Raw genomic sequence first — 16,226 nt, 5'->3', positions numbered from 1 at the left:
GAAAACTGGAGTGGGTAGCTGTTTCCTTCTCCAGGGGATCTTCCCAACCCAGGGATCTAACCAACGTCTTCTGGATTGCAGGCGGACTCTTTACCAACTGAGCTATCAGGGAAGCCTGCATACTGAACTATTTCATACTTAAAATATCTCATATGAAAATATTAACATACTGAAGTATTTGAAATTGAGGAGGGCTTATTCTTTTGTTGTGATGGGTTAGCTTGATTCCTAGTGGAACAGAAGTGTCGTTTAAGCCACCACTTCGGGGAAGAAGATGGAAATGGGGTAGAGACAAGAGCAGAGGACAGTTCTGCCACAATCCTTGTTCACTTGTCTTGATGTCAACTTAGGAAAAAATAAGATTCACACCTTTATAGGAGCAATACACCACAGGTAAACATTCAAATCACTATCAAAATAGTTTCACATATTCCAACAACGCCAGATTTCAGGGTTCCCCTTTAGTCTGTTTCAGGATGTTGCAGATTGCTCAGTTTACTTCGCCACAGACCTTGAAGCTCACAATGCTAATTCTCTACTATAATAACTTAGGAGGGGGCGGATGAATTGAATCCAGTTCCTTGTGGCACACTTGCTAAAACTTCCTAGCAGGACAGGGTCCCCCTCTGTACACATTTGGAAACTTGCAGGCCAAGTGACTCAGAGCCTCCTCGGTTGCCATGGTGATATTCCATTACAGGAGCTGATGGATTCCAGAGAGATTGGTGCAAGCCGCCTAAGCAGAGTGGAGTCTCTGGCCCCTGCCGTGAAACAGAACACGACTGCCAGTGGCTGTGAGCTCTTGCACACGGAGATGCAGGCCCTGCGTGCGGACTGGAAGCAGTGGGAAGACGGCGTTTTCCAAACGCAGACCAGCTTGGAGAACCTGGTTAGCCAAATGGCCCTTTCGGAGCAGGAGTTCTCAGGCCAAGTGGCTCAGCTGGAGCAGGCCCTTGAACAGTTTAGTGCCCTCCTGACAAGCTGGACTCAGCAGTTAGCCCTCCTGGAAGGCAAGAACACAGATAAGGAGCTGGTGGAATGCTGGCAGAAGGGCAGGGTAAGTTGGCTTCCTGTGTCTGCTGGGGGATTATGCTAAAATGTTTGTTTGCCTTTCTTTATTGCTAAACAACAACAACAAAAAATTCCTTGCTAACTAAAAACATGCAACATTCATATTTGGAAAAATAAGTATTCATCTAATTATATTTGTAAAGCTGCTCCATTTCCTTTTTTCATAAGTCAAAGTACTGTAAAAATATAGACATAAGGGAAAAAGAGGTTTTCTTTCATTTTACCGTACGAAGCGTTTACTGATAGTGGGAATATTTCACTTTCATTCTTATGATGTAAGAGTTTGTAATGTTGTTTTCAGCTATTCAGTCTGAAAACAGTGGCCTGTGGGTAGAGGCATAAATAGACAGAGAGTCAGAGCTGTTTTCCTGCCAGGGAATTATTTCCAACAATTAAATGATTGAATTCATAGCTTTGAAAGAAATGTTTGGTAATCTCCTAAAGCACAACTAATAGTTTTCACCCTGATTAGCTCTCCTGTGTGTGGATTTGACAGCTGTGTTTGAATTAATCCGTTAACAGAACTGCTAGTCATGCTCGCCAGTTGCCTTGTGAACTTTTTTTTTTTTTTAACTAATAGCCGCCCTTTCAGAATGTGAGGAAGGAAAGCATAAAAGGAAGAGTGAATAATGGGCAGAAGCTTGAAATCTTCTTTCATTCTTTTACTGTTAAATAATATCTCAGAAAAACCTTTCGATATGTGCAGTTTTAGAGTGCTGTGAATCATAGATGTCCTTAAAAGGAAGTTTAGTAAACTTCTCTGTTTCTATTTATGTTATTCATTTCAAAACATCTCCAGCTAGTAAGAAAGTCTTGCAGTATTTCCAACCCTGTCTTAAGTCAAGTATCTGAAACAAATATAACACCCTCAAAATAAAATAAAACTTCATAATCATCTCTTATACTATTTAATTTATAATGTTTCTAGGATTTTTGTTTGTTTTCTCGCGTTTCCTATCCTTTAGGCTCAAGCTCTAGAATAAAGCACAGAAAGTAGTTCTGTAAAACAAGGAGAAGAAAGTCAGTAATTGTCCCATGTGGTCAATATTATTCACTCTGGTATAAAAAAATGAATTATTATGCTTTAGTTCTTTTGTGTTTCCTTTTCTTTCTCTTCCATTAATATGATGAATTTTTTTTAAAGAAAGATTTGGTTATATTTAGATTGAATTAGTTTTGAGCTATCATTTTTTATTCATACTACTAATGAAAGTAATCTGTGAAACCTATAAAAAAATGCACATGATAGTGTAAAGAGAAAATGAACTTTTTTTTTTTTTTTTTGCTTTAGAAGTCCAGTTACCTTGAAGTTTGTTTAAACGAAGAGATAAAGGTCATAATGTCTTCATGCAATAGATACTTTGTTCTTTAAGTAACACTTGTGACAAATAACAGAAATAATTAAGGAATGCTGCACTTGTGACCATGCAAAACACCAACACTTTGGGTTGTACATAATTTAAAGAAATATCCCAATCACTTTTCGAAATACTGTAGTAGCCAATACATAGAGGTATGCCTTAGGTGGTCATAGGAATGTAATTCAGAAAATTAAGAAAAAAAAACATACTGGAACTGCTTAATTTATTCAAAATCACTGAGCAAGAAAAACAACCTTGAATTTCCATACTGATTTTATATAACTTGTATATAGTACCTTGACTTAAATTCAAGAGCAAAAGTTAAGACTCTCCTCTTCTATTTTTGGTAGACAACTGCATGGTAAACTAAGATAACATTTCTCCCTGGATTTTACCTGAGAGTGGCCTTTTTAATTTTCTGTTTAAAAGAGGACAGGTTTGGCACATTTATACTAATGTTAAAACAATGTTAACATTTCTTGGAATCTCAAGAAAAGAATATAGATTATTATTTGTGCTGGCAATCCAAAGTTGCCAGCCCTTCGCTTAGATCTACTTCCAGATTTGGCTCCAAAGTTCATAGTTTAGATGATAATACTACATCACCTCCCAATATTCAGATTTCCTTTTATTTTTAATAATGATATTTTAATCTTAACACAGATAACATTATGCTGTACACCTTAAGCTTAAACAGTGCTGTATGTCAATTATATCCCAATAAAACCAGGAAAAAATAGAAGATAAAAACATAATAAATTTTCTCACCACACACAAAAAAGGAAATGGTAATTATGTGATGGGATGGAGGTGTGAGCTAATGGTCTAGTGATAATCATTTACAATATATAAATGTACCTTATCAACACGTTGTACACCTTAAATTTATACAGTGTTGCTTATCAATTGCATTTCAATAAAGCTAGGAAAAGCTTTTAATTTTAAAAAATAATGATAATACTTCCATGACGATGGATGCATAGGACATTTTACAAAATAATGGATTTGCCAGGGTTCTTTGACATTGTTTTGCTGTTTGTTGGAGGTGGGGATTGTCATTGTTGAAAATCACAGTAATAGACATAAAATTCCACAAGTGTTTATTCCACAATTAAATGATGAGAGTCAAGAAATCTTTAAAAAAATAAAAATGGATCATCATCTATAAACTATGTTAAATCATGTTGCAAAGTATCTTATTCACTATGTTTGCAAAACTCATATTTTTTTAATTTCTAAGGTTATTAACCTTAGAGATTTCACAATTTTATTAACCTATAGAACCTCTAAGGGGGAAAAAATACATTTTAGGACTTAACTGAAACAGAATTATACAACCTGATAGTTATAAAATGAGAGACTGCCAAAATGCTTTAATTTATGTTTAGTGTAGTCAAGTCGCTCAGTCGTGTCCGACTCTTTGTGACCCTATGGACTGTAGCCTGCAAGGCTCCTCTGTCCATGGAATTTTCCAGGCAAGAATACTGGAGTGGGTTGCCATTTCCTTTTCCAGGGGATCTTCCCAACCTGGGAATAGAACCCAGGTCTCCTGCATTGCAGGTAGACGCTTTACCTTCTGAGCCACCAGGGGAGGTGATTTTTTTTTTTTTTTTTAGTCAAAAGCTTTTCTGGTTCTTTTTACTTTTTTTGGTATGTGGTAAATTTCTTTAGTTCTCATAACATTTTCCCTTAAATAAAAGGTTCAATGTGGTGTAAAATGGTAGTTACTAGTGTTTGGAGTTTTGGAGAGAAACTTTCTAATTATTTGTGAATTTCATAAATAAAAACATCTTATACTCCTCTGTAGCCCAGCCACTAACCTAAAAAGAATTTTCAAACCAAGGGAACTTCATCCCTCCTCTGAGAATCATGGTCTAGGTGGAAAAGCCAAGAAGTTCAAGACCAGTATGGATGCTGGCTGGTGATGAGTGTGGACATGGTGCTGTGTGTCCTCAAGATAATCCCCTAAGAGGTGGGAAAGAGAGCAGAAAATCCTTAGAGAAGCCCTGATTTGAGCTGAGTCTTGATTACAAATTGACCAGATGAGAGAGGTGGAAGAACAGTATCAAGATCCAGAATTACTGAGGAATGAGAAAACACAGGCAACAACTAGAGAACGGGATTCACAATCAGAGAACCTTGTGCCATTTGAGAGCAGACGGGCGCTGAGAGTCAAGAAGCAGAGGGAAAGAGAGCTGATTAAGAGTTAAGACCTATAATAGAACAGACCTCATTCATCTTGTGTGGAGTGAGAAGTTTTCTGATTTAGATCAGTGGGATAACAGTGGTGCCATTTTCTAGGATGAGAAATGCAAACACAGATCTACTTTGTTGAGAGGCCTGGTTTTCCTACAAATCTAGGCCATGTCTTGATAAATATCTCTGAGAACAGTAATAGTAACGGCAACAGCTATTTGAGTAGTTACTCATCTTCTTGCCCCTCCTCCGTAATATTTTTTTTTAACTTGGAGATAATATTATCTACATAGTCCCACTTAAATAGCCTGCTGTCTTTACTAATTAGGTTATTGATGTGCCAGGAAGATCTCACGTGTTCCTTGCAACAATGCTATAAGAAAACTCTGTTGCAAAGCACCTTGTGTAACTCAGTAGACCATGTGGTTTCAGAGGTGTCCTTGTCAAGTCCCAATACTTTGTTTTGGATTTAAATTTCACAATATTGTGACTAATCACGTCTCTCTCTCTCATCTATTAAATTGTGAGCTCTTCAAGTACAAAAATCATACCTTTAGTTGTTTTGAGAGTGCCAGAATCCAGCAAAATGATTGATACATACTAGATATTTAGCAGATATTTGATGACTAGATGAATGAAACTATGAAAGGAATAAATTACTACTTAAATTAGACCTCTGAAATATAAGAGATTCTTAATGTAAAAGTTAACTGTATATATACTACATAAATTCAATTGCTACATGTATTTTTTAATCCAAAGTTAGTATTGCTTTGCTTTGAAATGATTTCTTTTCACCTTTAAACTGTATATACCCATGCACATCTTCCAATGGCCTAGTCAGAATGTTTTTGAACAATTTAGGCTATTCTTCAGAGAAGGCAATGGCACCCCACTCCAGGACTCTTGCCTATGGATGGAGGAGCCTGGTTCGCTTCAGTCCATGGGGTCGCTAAGAGTCGGATATGACTGAGCAACTTCACTTTCACTTTTCACTTTCATGCATTGGAGAAGGAAATGGCACCCTACTCCAGTACTCTTGCCTGGAGAATCCCAGGGATGGGGGAACCTGGTGGGCTGCCATCTGTGGGGTCGCACAGAGTCGGACACGACTGCAGTGACTTAGCAGCAGGCTATTCTTGTCTTTCTTTTTCTCATTCCACTGTAAGTTACTTGACCACTTGATCATTTGACTATCCGGCAATGCTGGATACTTGAGAACTTAGCTCTTCCTAGAAAAAGATGCAAAATAACCAAGTGCTATCATCTGCCAGTGGGAATCCTGAAAATAGGCCTCATCTCGTTACTGAATCTACTGGGTTGGTTCTTCCTCCACTAATAATTTATTATGTGATTTACATGTGTATCGTATGAGGATGTGGAAATTGCCCAGTTTAAGCAGCTGCTCTTTTGCCTGGTTATTTCCTGGTAGGAGATACTGGATGCTCTACAAAAAGCAGAGCCTCAGACGGAGAATCTCAAGTCTCAACTGAATGAACTTTGTCGATTTTCCGGAGACTTGAGTACATACAGTGGAAAAGTTTCTGACTTGATTAAAGAGTATAACTGGTGAGCATAAACCTTATGGGCATTCACAATATTTTTACACAGATAAGAAGTCAGAGGTTTGTTTAAGTTGTGAGTTCAGTAATAATATAAATTAATCTTTAAATATATTATCAAATGATGTGAGTGTATACTAAGGGCTGTTGATTTTCTTGAACATTATTTTGATCTACTTTATTACTTTTTTTCTCCTGTTAAATGCTGCAAATCATGGTTCCAGTCTTTGCTTGCAAGCATCCAAGGGCTGTCAGAATAAAGAACAGATTTTACAGCAAAGATTTCTGAGAGCCTTCAAGGATTTCCAACAGTGGTTGGTTAATGCGAAGATCACAACTGCTAAGTGCTTTGACATACCTCAAAATATCAATGAAGTTTCAACGAGTCTTCAGAAAATACAGGTAAGAGTGTGATCAATTAATTCTAATAATGGTGGTGAAAATTCTCTAGTGGTCCAGTGGTTAGAACTCTGTGCTTCTCCTGCAGGGGACATGCATGGGTTCAGTCCCTGGTCAGGGAACCAAAATCTCACAAACCATATGGCCAAAAAAGAAAATATGTAATAACAGTGGCTCCAGGTGACTCAGAGGTAAAGAATCCACCTGCCAGTGCAGGAGACTCGGGTTCAATCCCAGAGTCAGGAAGATCCCCTAGAGGAGGTTTTTGGCAACCCACTTCAGTATTCTTGCCTGGAAAATTCCATGGACAAAGGAGCCTGGTGGTCTACTGTCTGTGGGGTCTCAAAGAGTCGGACATGACTAAGTGACTGAGTATGCATCACTGACTTCTAGATCTTATTATAATCCTATTAAAGTTTTGTGTAAGAAACTCAGATTTCAAGTAAATCCCTGCTTGAAACAATTGATGTGTAGGTGAAAAGAAACTAGTCCATGCATCTAAATGCATGCTATTTTTATATATTAATAGGGATTTAGAAGATAATAAAAGCTCTTTGTATGTGAGAAACATTGTGCTTGAGCATGCTAGGCAGATTTTCTTATTAATTTTCACAATACCTGTAACAGTTACATAAGATTATTATTAGATACAATGCATACATAATACACTAATGCATAAGAGTATTATTGTACAAATAGGGTAAAAGAATCTTAGTCAATTATATGCAAAAAATTGCTAATTTCTTTTCTTTGATTTTATTGAGAAATAAATAGGAAATTCATGTATTTTAATGTATAGAGCTTTTTATTATGCCTAATCTCTTCTTTAAGGAATTTTTCTCAGAAAGTGAAAATGGACAGCACAAGCTAAACATGATGCTTTCTAAAGGAGAACTTTTGTGTACTCTGTTGACCAAAGAGAAAGCTAGTGGCATCCAGGCCAAAATTGCAACTGCAAAAGAAGATTGGAAAAATTTTCATTCGAATCTCCACCAAAAGGAATCTGCTCTGGAGGTAAACTATAGCCAACCATGTGGACACGTTCTGTGTTATTTGTTGTTGTTGTTGTTAAAATCCAATGTATTATATCCAGTACATCTAGAAATCCTTGTCAGAGATTTTGGTCATCCCTCTCTGAATATGACTGGATAACTGGATAACCTTAAGAATCAGCTCTGTGTTGAAGTGTGAACCTCACTGAGGAATTTAATAGCTTCCTTCATGATAGAGGCAGTTATCACAGGCTTGCCCATGCACCAGCCCATCAGGATCAACTGGTTTTAGTTTTAGGCAATACCATTTAATCTTTACTTGAAGTCCTTCATTTGTGAAAGTTGTTCTAGGAGAACTGAACAGAAATATCCACACAAGGCTGCAAAATGCTATGGAAGAGACAGTGTGTTATAACTAATGCAGATACCAAGTACTAAATAGTAGATTTTAGGAGTTCAGTATACAGAGAGACAAAATAATTTTATTTTACCTAGGGATAACATAACTTGAATTTATTATAGTCATAATTACCCCATAATGCAATTATTTTTTTTCTTGAAATAATCTCTTTTGTGTACCAACTCTTCTCTTAGAGGAAAGTTAAGCATCATGGTAAGTATTTTATTTTTTTCCTTTTAAAATGCTTCCTAGCAGAAGAGAGCCTTAATTTAATTATGGCCATAATCAATGAAGGATGGAAAACTAATAATAGAGAATTAATATCTGGAAAGAGAAAACGCATGTTTCCTCAATTCTTCCCTAACCAGAGACCATCGTAGTTCTCTCCTGTAATAGTGGCTATCATTTCGTGGCAGGCATCCTCCATGTAATAGAGAGTAATAACCATTTTGCAGAGGCCCAGATGGCTCAAGTGGTAAACAGTCTGCCGGCAATGAAGAAGCAACAGGAGATATAGATTCAATCCGTGGGTTGGGAAGATCCCCTGGAGGAGGAAATGGTAACCCACTCCAATATTCTTGCCTGTAAAATCCCATGGACAGAAGTGCCTAGTAGGCTACAGTCCATGGGGTTGCAAAGAGTCGGACACGGTTGAGCATCTGACACAGATAAGAGAACCATCTTGCAGTGCCTAGAAATTTGCTCTCAACCCTGCAGGGACCATTAGTGCCGTGTGGCCTGAGCATCTCCTGTCGAAAGCGGTGCATATAGTATAATGAGGTTACCTAATTCAAGAAATGTCCAGTAGTAGGTCAGCAATTGCTTGCCTTCCTGCTTGTCTTATTTTTCTTCCTTTCTTTCCTTCTCTTTTTTCCTTCCTTCCTTCCTGTCTTCCCTCCTTTCTTCCTTCACTTATATTAATACACACAATAATACACATAGTAACACTTATTATGTGCCAAGCACTATGTTAGGAATATGAAAGTATTAACCTTTCCTTCAAATGGCAACCCACTCCAGTGTTCTTGCCTGGAGAATCCCAGGGATGGGGGAGCCTAGTGGGCTGCCATCTCTGGGGTCACACAGAGTTGAACATGACTGAAGCAACTTAGCAGCAGTAGCAGCAACCTTTCCTTCTCCTCAGGGAGAGGGAAACAATATAAAAATCAATGGTTGCAATATAGGTATACTCAGGATGTGGGAATCACTCAAAGAAGGATGAAACTGACTCTGTTTGGAGAAATCAAGGAAGGTATCCAGAAAGGCGACATTCTAATTGAATCTGGAAACTAAACATTCTTTGAATTTGCAGAGGCCTCCGTGCATTTCAGTTAGAAGGAATGTGCAGGGCCAGGGTGTTAAGTGTCAGCTATTAGTGGGAGACTTTAAGATGTTTGGCATTCAAGCGAAATACTGTGGGAAGAGCAACAAACATAAGACCAAGGATGAAGATTAGGACCTGATAGTAGAATGTCTTGCATACTAAATAATTTGACCTTGACTCGGATAGGATTCCTTTTCTGAACCCCAGAACAGCACTTATTTTCTCAATTTTCCCAAGGATGCAACATAACCCACACCATTCTAGATGCATAGAAGAGACATTATTAGTTCACTGGTGGCGGTTTAGTCGCTAAGTCGTGTCCAACTCTTGCAGTCCTGTGGACTGTAGCCTGTCAGGCTCCTCTGTCCATGGGATTCTCCAGGCAAGCATACTGGAGTGGGTTGCCATTTCCTTCTCCAGGGAATCTTTCTGACCTAGGAATTGAACCCAGGTTTCCTGCATTGCAGGCAGATGATTTACCAACTGAGCTATGAGGGAAGCCCCTTTAAGTTCATTACATACAAAGAATGTTTTAGGACACTAGGGCTTAATTCTAAGATTGAAAAAAGCTGAGTGAAGAATCTACTGGTCTTTCAGAGACAAATAATCTCAACTCTCTAGCCATAGTGTAGACCAGAATGGTAAATAGTTAAGTAGCTGGAAGACCAGAGAAAGCTTTTCAAAATGGTCCAGATGAAAGAGACAAGGGCCTGGATTAAAGAAATGATATTGGATGAAGGATTTCTCTCTAAGAGAAAACATGGCAGGATTTGATAGCTGATTTAACAAGGGGCTCGAGGAAGAAGAAGTTAAGTTTAAGTCTTTAGTTTCTCATTTGGAAGATAGCTTGAATGATGATGCCATTAGGGGAGTCTTGAATATGGTAGAAAAAGTGTTTGGGGAAGAGATAGAAAGATTCATTCAACTTAATATATATTAAATTTAATGGGCCTGCAAGATAACCAGTGGGTAATGGCCAGGAAAACAGCAATGAACATAAGTGTGATGTTTAAGAGAGAGGCTAGAGCTGCCAAAACAGTGAAGGTGAAGCTGTTGTAGGTGCCCGCTTAGCATGTATTAATGTGTTTAGTCTTCATCACCATATTTCTATTTTATGAATGAGGAAATTAAGACTCTAGACTTACTATTAACTTTTGTTTTTTTTTTTTTTTGGGTCCCTAACACTATCTAAAACCTCATAGACTCTAAAGATCCAAATGAAGGACTTTGAAGTAAGTGCTGAGCCTGTACAGGACTGGCTGAGTAAGACCGAGAAGATGGTTCATGAAAGCAGCAATCGCCTGTATGATCTGCCAGCCAAGAGACGAGAACAGCAGAAGCTGCAGGTGACGAGCCCCTGGCCGGTCTGACCCACCTTCAGATCAGAGGCATGCGGGCACCCTGGAGTTAGACGGTGCTGTCTTGAGATTGGGTGCACCCTTTCCTGAGTTCAGAGCTCCCGCTTTCCTTTGAGGTGTAATCTGTCCGGTCCTGGAGCCCTCCATTGTGTGTAGCTTGGAAATAATAACGCCTTTGGGCCACGTCTATTACTCTCCAGGGTTTGTTTCCGCGGTCCTGGGGCCAAAGCTCTGTCTGCCGTGTGCTCTTCCGCAGCCTCTTAATAGTGACTTGCTTGTGCTTTTCAGTCTGTCCTTGAGGAAATAAACTGCTACGAGCCTCAGCTCCGCAGGCTGAAAGAGAAAGCTCAGCAGCTGTGGGAGGGCCAGGCGGCCAGCAGGAGCTTTATGCACCGGGTGTCGCAGCTGTCTTCTCAGTATCTAGCGCTAAGCAATGTAACAAAGGTAACGCCTGCCATGTGCTGTGTGTGAGTGTGCGTCCTGGTGCAGAGCTGGGGCCCGGGTGTCCCGGGGGCCCCCGGGGCAGGGCTGAGGCGTGTAAGTGCTCTTCCTAGCCTTGCAACCCCGGCCAAACATGTGCGCTGCGTCATCTCAACGTGCTTGTCTGAAAACAGCAAGGGAGGTTTCAAACATCCAAGAGACTTTCCATCTCTGTGGTTACACCAAGTATTCCCTTTAATCCTGAAATGGTTCCCCAGAGCTCTTATTTTGAAGACTCAAAGCATAAATAGAAGGCAGACTTCAGAGTACTGGGTCTAAAGATACACAGATTAAACTACTTTCAAAAAAAACAGAAATTTGAAGCTATTTTTAAATTTTAGTGGACTCAGCAAGAGTGAGTTTTACGGATAGTACTTTTTGTTTTCATTTGTCTCAATTCTTTATATTTATTACATAGTCATCAAAGATGCATTGATTGAGAATTTCAGTTCAGATTCTGGAGCAGAGCTCAAAATTGGCAGTGATTCCCATCAGTTGAAAGAACAGATGAAAGTTCTTTTCTAACAACTTAGAAAAAAAGTAAATGGGATCCGACAGTGACCTCACTTAGAGCATTCAGCAGACCCATCCTGAACTGTGGAGGGCCAGACCACCTTGAATTTTATGGCCTTGTGACATTTGTTCCCTATACTTTTCTTTTGCATTTCAGATCTGAGAATGTAGGGAATCTGCTGGAACTTGGCTTCACCTGTTTGAGTGTGGGCTTACTCCTGGCCTGCTGTTTGCATCCCCAATAAAACATCGTTGAGACAGTCATATAGTATTAGCCTGGGAGTGAAGCGACTATGTTTAGACCTATTTTTGTTACTTTTTTTGTTTTTAGAAAATCTGGCATAAATTCAGAAAATCTAGAGTAAATTAAGACCATCTTTCTATTGCTTTGTATTTATTTAGGTACCAAAAAATCAACAGATATTCAAATGCTTTATGTGCTAAAAATTATATTCATAAAATCTTCATTGTGTTGGATGTTAACTTTAATTAATAAATAAATCCACATTTATGGTCCCAATTTAGGGGTATTACAAAATCTCAGATAATTGAGTTTTTTTGAATTGGCTATCATGTAGGTCACGTGAGTATGCGGTATTGACCCAAATATGAAGATCTGAAAGCAGAAACTACTTCAGTGGGTTTCCCAGACAAGGTGTGAGGAATGAACTAATGAAATTTCTGAAAAGTATCCCCAGTTGTCATAAAGAGCAAGTAAATTGAAGGGCAGTAAATTGTCATTGTAATCTTTCTGCTTCTTGACCTGATTATCTTCAAAGTTTTACTCTTTAGAAAGCTATTTCCCATCTCACAGATTAACACAGGCTTTATCGTATCTATGCAGAGTACGAACCTATGGCTGATCAGTTATTTAGACCAGGGGTTAGCTTTACAGTCTGCATAGCTGTAGGCTGTGAAGCCTCTATGGAAGGGACAGCTGGATGACGGTCTCTGTCATTTCTAGGAGAAAGTGTCAAGACTGGATAGGATTGTTGCGGAACACAATCAGTTCTCCCTGGGAATTAAAGACCTGCAGGACTGGATGACGGACACGGTCCACATGTTGGATTCTTACTGCCACCCGACCTCTGACAAGAGTGTGCTGGACAGCAGGATGCTCAAGCTTGAGGTGTGTCTTTTACAAGAAATGTCTCTGATTTACAGAATTTGTTTTTCTCAAAATTTCTCAACTCTCCATCTGCCTGGTGTGATAAGAAGCCCAAGAATGGGGACTTCTCTGGTGGTCCGGTGGTTAGGAATCTGCTTTGCGATTCAGGGGACACTGGTTGGATTCCCAGTCAGGAAACTAAGATTCCACATGCCGTGCAGTGTCTCAAAGCCCGCACACCACAACTAGAGAATATGTGTGCTATAACAAAAGAGTCCACGTGCCACAGCTAAGACTCTATGCAGCCAAATAAATGAAAACATAATAAAATATTAAAAAGAAAAAAAAATCCAAGAATACTCTGCTGTTATGATCCTGTTGACACAGGGAGGCCTTGCCTAAGCATTCCCAAATCATTTGAGCCCAGATAGACTTGCCCATCAATACTTTACAAAAATAGAAATAACAACCCAAAGGTGGTTACTTGCTTGATATGGCCAGTGAATACGCTAGTTTCAAGAGATATCAGACATATCTATTCTGAGAAAATACCTCAATGAAACATTTTATCAGGCAGAAACATTTCCCATCTTGTTCAGTTAACTTGCCTGCTTGTATCAGTTAGTCCATTCTTCTCCCATCATAAGAAATTCATTCAACATGAGTTTACGTTTGTGGTAAGGCAATCATTCTTCATTCATTCACCTGTCATTTATACACTGAGTGTCTTCTAGGAGACTGGCGCTCTGTCTTGATACCAAGGATTGAAAAATGAATAAAGTATGGTCATTGTCCTCAGGATTTTATAGTCTGAGGCTAGAGGCTGAGGCACAGGAGACAGTAATAGCAGATGGGGCATGCTGATGGAGCTGAGATGGAGATGGTGTTGATTGAGAGTTGGAGCAGATTTCTCAGGAAACCTGAGACTTGAGGATGGAACCCAATGAGCAAAAGCTGAAGAAAGCCAATGGTGTGGTGTGTGAGTCGCTGCTAGCAGCTGCGGCAGAAGCTGATGGCCAGGAGTGGCTGAATCTCAATCTGCAGAGATGGGCAAGGTCCAGATGAGGAAGAGAGACGAACCTTTACCTTTTAGGTGATAAACACCAGTTTTATAACTTTGAATTCAAGCATCTTTCTTATATAGAAAAAGAATAGTGCTTGTGAAGAACTTGAAATGCATAAATTAATATAGACTATGAATTTATCTATTTCAGTTTGTTGTACGAGAGACCTTAACATTCATAGAGCTCTTCATCCTGTGACCTTTGAGAATTTAGGAATCTTATTGTTGTCTATTTTTTGCTTATTAAAAAACAGTGAACAGTGAACTTAAACTTCAGTGGAAATCAGGGATACTCATTCAGAGAATAATAAAGATCTGAAAGGCCAAGGCCACTTGGAGACCAGTGGGTGACTGGTTACTGGTTCCTGATACCACCAGCCAGTGACTCTCCTGGCCTCCTTCCGATCAGCCCAAGAGATCCAGGGCTCAACAGGACTGCAAGTCATCCGCTATGCACAGGGACTCTGAAATATTTAAAGCTAGCCATGTTAAACATACAGATGACAAAGGACTTCTGTATGGGCTTTTACAGGCTCTGTTATCAGTGAAACAGGAAAAAGAGATCCAGATGAAGATGATAGTGACCAGAGGGGAATCTGTCCTTCAGAACACCTCCCCGGAAGGCATCCCTGCCATTCAGCAGCAGCTGGCGAGTGTGAAGGATATGTGGGCGTCCCTTTTGTCTGCAGCAATTCGTTGTAAAAGGTTAGTGAAGCTGAAGGGCTACTGCCAAGTCATTGCTAAAAGATCTACAGAAGAGCTCAGTAACTGTACAGGGTTTCCCCTGTCCTCTCTTTGTGTTTCTTTCACTCTCTCTATTGCCCTGCTCCCTTATTTTTGGCCTCCTTCCTTCCTTCATTCCCTCCCTCCTTTCTTTTCTGTTTTCTTCCTGGAAGAAAAGAAAGTGGCAGGTGCAAGCTTGCATTTATGTTGACCTGCAGTACTGTGTCTGTGTTTTTATGCAACTATAACTATTCTTCATGTTGGTGTTCACTGCTCAAAAAAACCACAGGATAAATAAATGTTTAATCATGTGAAGATGTATTAGTTAAAATTAAACTGTTTCCTTGGGAAGTAGCCCCAGAACACACCCGTGGGTGGTGGGAAAGAGCCATGAGGGAAAGAGGGCAGTCAGTAAAGGGTAGGAGCTGGAATTTACCCCCACAAAAGGCACTGCTGGGAGCCAGTGTAGACAGCGTCTCTGGAGATTACCCATGGAGAGCAAAGGGGTGAGGGGTGAAGCTGGAATGTTTGTAAACAAACTGCCCTGAGTCAGTTTCCTGTCTTTTATTCCTTTTTTGTTTCTCTCCTTTGGTGGAATTAAATATTGATACTCTTATTTTCTTGAGTCTTGACTCAAGAAAAGCCTTCCTTGGGACATCTCTCCTTTTGCCTTCAGACCTCTTCCAGCATCTCACGTGACTTGGTTAATGAATCCAAGTTTTATGTCCTGTCCCGCTTCTCCACCTGTCAGCCTGGACTTCACCATCCTTTGCTTCTCAAAGTTGTGCTGTCCAGAGACCCAGGCTTGGATTTGATAAGCTGTGACCATTCAGTCCCCCTCCAGCCTGCCCAGACCTGACCTATGGGCTTCCTGCTGGGGAAGTGGACAGAGCAGATAGGGTGATAGAGATCAGGCAGACTGCATGCAGACGGCTTCTCAGTGTAGATTACCGTCCTTTCAATTACCTTGCAGTCAACTTGAAGGAGCTCTTTCTAAGTGGACAAGTTACCAGGATGATGTTCGACAGTTTTCCAGCTGGATGGACGGCATGGAGGCCAGCCTGAACGAGTCTGAGAGGCAGCATGCGGAACTGCGGGAGAAAACAGCAGCTCTCGGGAAGGCCAAGGTGGGGCTGGGTTTCACATTCGATTTGTCCTCTGCCTGTGCTTTGGAATTGCCACGGCTATACAAAAACATTCTGGAGAAAGAAATGGCAACCCACTCCAGTATTCTTCCCTGGAGAATCCCCATGGACAGAGGTGCCTGGTAGGCTACCGTCCATGGGGTTGCAAAGAGTCAGACACGAATGAGCAACTACAAAAACATGCCCATCTATAGGCTAGGGCCGTCCACATAGGTGAACTCTGTTGGGGGAGTTTGCTGTAATTTCTAATGGCTTCTTAAACAAACTTTTGTTTGTGGCTGTTTTATTAATGAATGAAAATGTCCCTTTCCAGGAAAACTTCATAGACCTATGTTTTATGAAATATTTAAAGTTTGGCAACTTGTAGTTTGTTTTAATCAGGCTTCCCTAGTGACTCAGTGGTGAAGAATCCACCTGCCAATGCAGGAGATGTATAGTCAGTCCCTGGGCTGGGAAGATCCCCTTGAGAAAGAAGTATCAACCCACTCCTGTATTCTTGCTTGGAAAATCCCATGGACAGATGAGCCTGGT

The 16,226-nt window shown here is 40.0% G+C and overlaps 2 protein-coding genes across 2 annotated transcripts in view; both read left to right on the top strand.

The window, feature by feature from the left end:
• Positions 1–6,201, top strand: part of LOC138089585 (nesprin-1-like) — a 155,752-nt gene extending 149,551 nt beyond the window's left edge. The window contains exons 52-53 of the mRNA XM_068984968.1: positions 701–1,057; positions 6,061–6,201. Of these exons, the coding sequence (XP_068841069.1) occupies positions 701–1,057; positions 6,061–6,201 (498 nt within the window). The remainder of the gene's footprint in view (positions 1–700; positions 1,058–6,060) is intronic.
• A 110-nt stretch (positions 6,202–6,311) lies between these two features.
• The window catches only part of LOC138089584 (nesprin-1-like), a 64,608-nt gene continuing 54,693 nt past the window's right edge, over positions 6,312–16,226 (top strand). Inside the window, exons 1-8 of the mRNA XM_068984967.1 lie at positions 6,312–6,316; positions 6,415–6,592; positions 7,421–7,603; positions 10,508–10,651; positions 10,952–11,107; positions 12,621–12,785; positions 14,360–14,532; positions 15,524–15,677. Coding sequence (XP_068841068.1) covers positions 6,312–6,316; positions 6,415–6,592; positions 7,421–7,603; positions 10,508–10,651; positions 10,952–11,107; positions 12,621–12,785; positions 14,360–14,532; positions 15,524–15,677 — 1,158 coding nt within the window. The remainder of the gene's footprint in view (positions 6,317–6,414; positions 6,593–7,420; positions 7,604–10,507; positions 10,652–10,951; positions 11,108–12,620; positions 12,786–14,359; positions 14,533–15,523; positions 15,678–16,226) is intronic.

This window comes from Capricornis sumatraensis, chromosome 13 (genome assembly GCF_032405125.1).
Source record: "Capricornis sumatraensis isolate serow.1 chromosome 13, serow.2, whole genome shotgun sequence".
NCBI lineage: Eukaryota > Metazoa > Chordata > Mammalia > Artiodactyla > Bovidae > Capricornis > Capricornis sumatraensis.
Note: the sequence above shows the minus strand (reverse complement) of the source record. Positions and strands in the feature narration are given on the sequence as shown.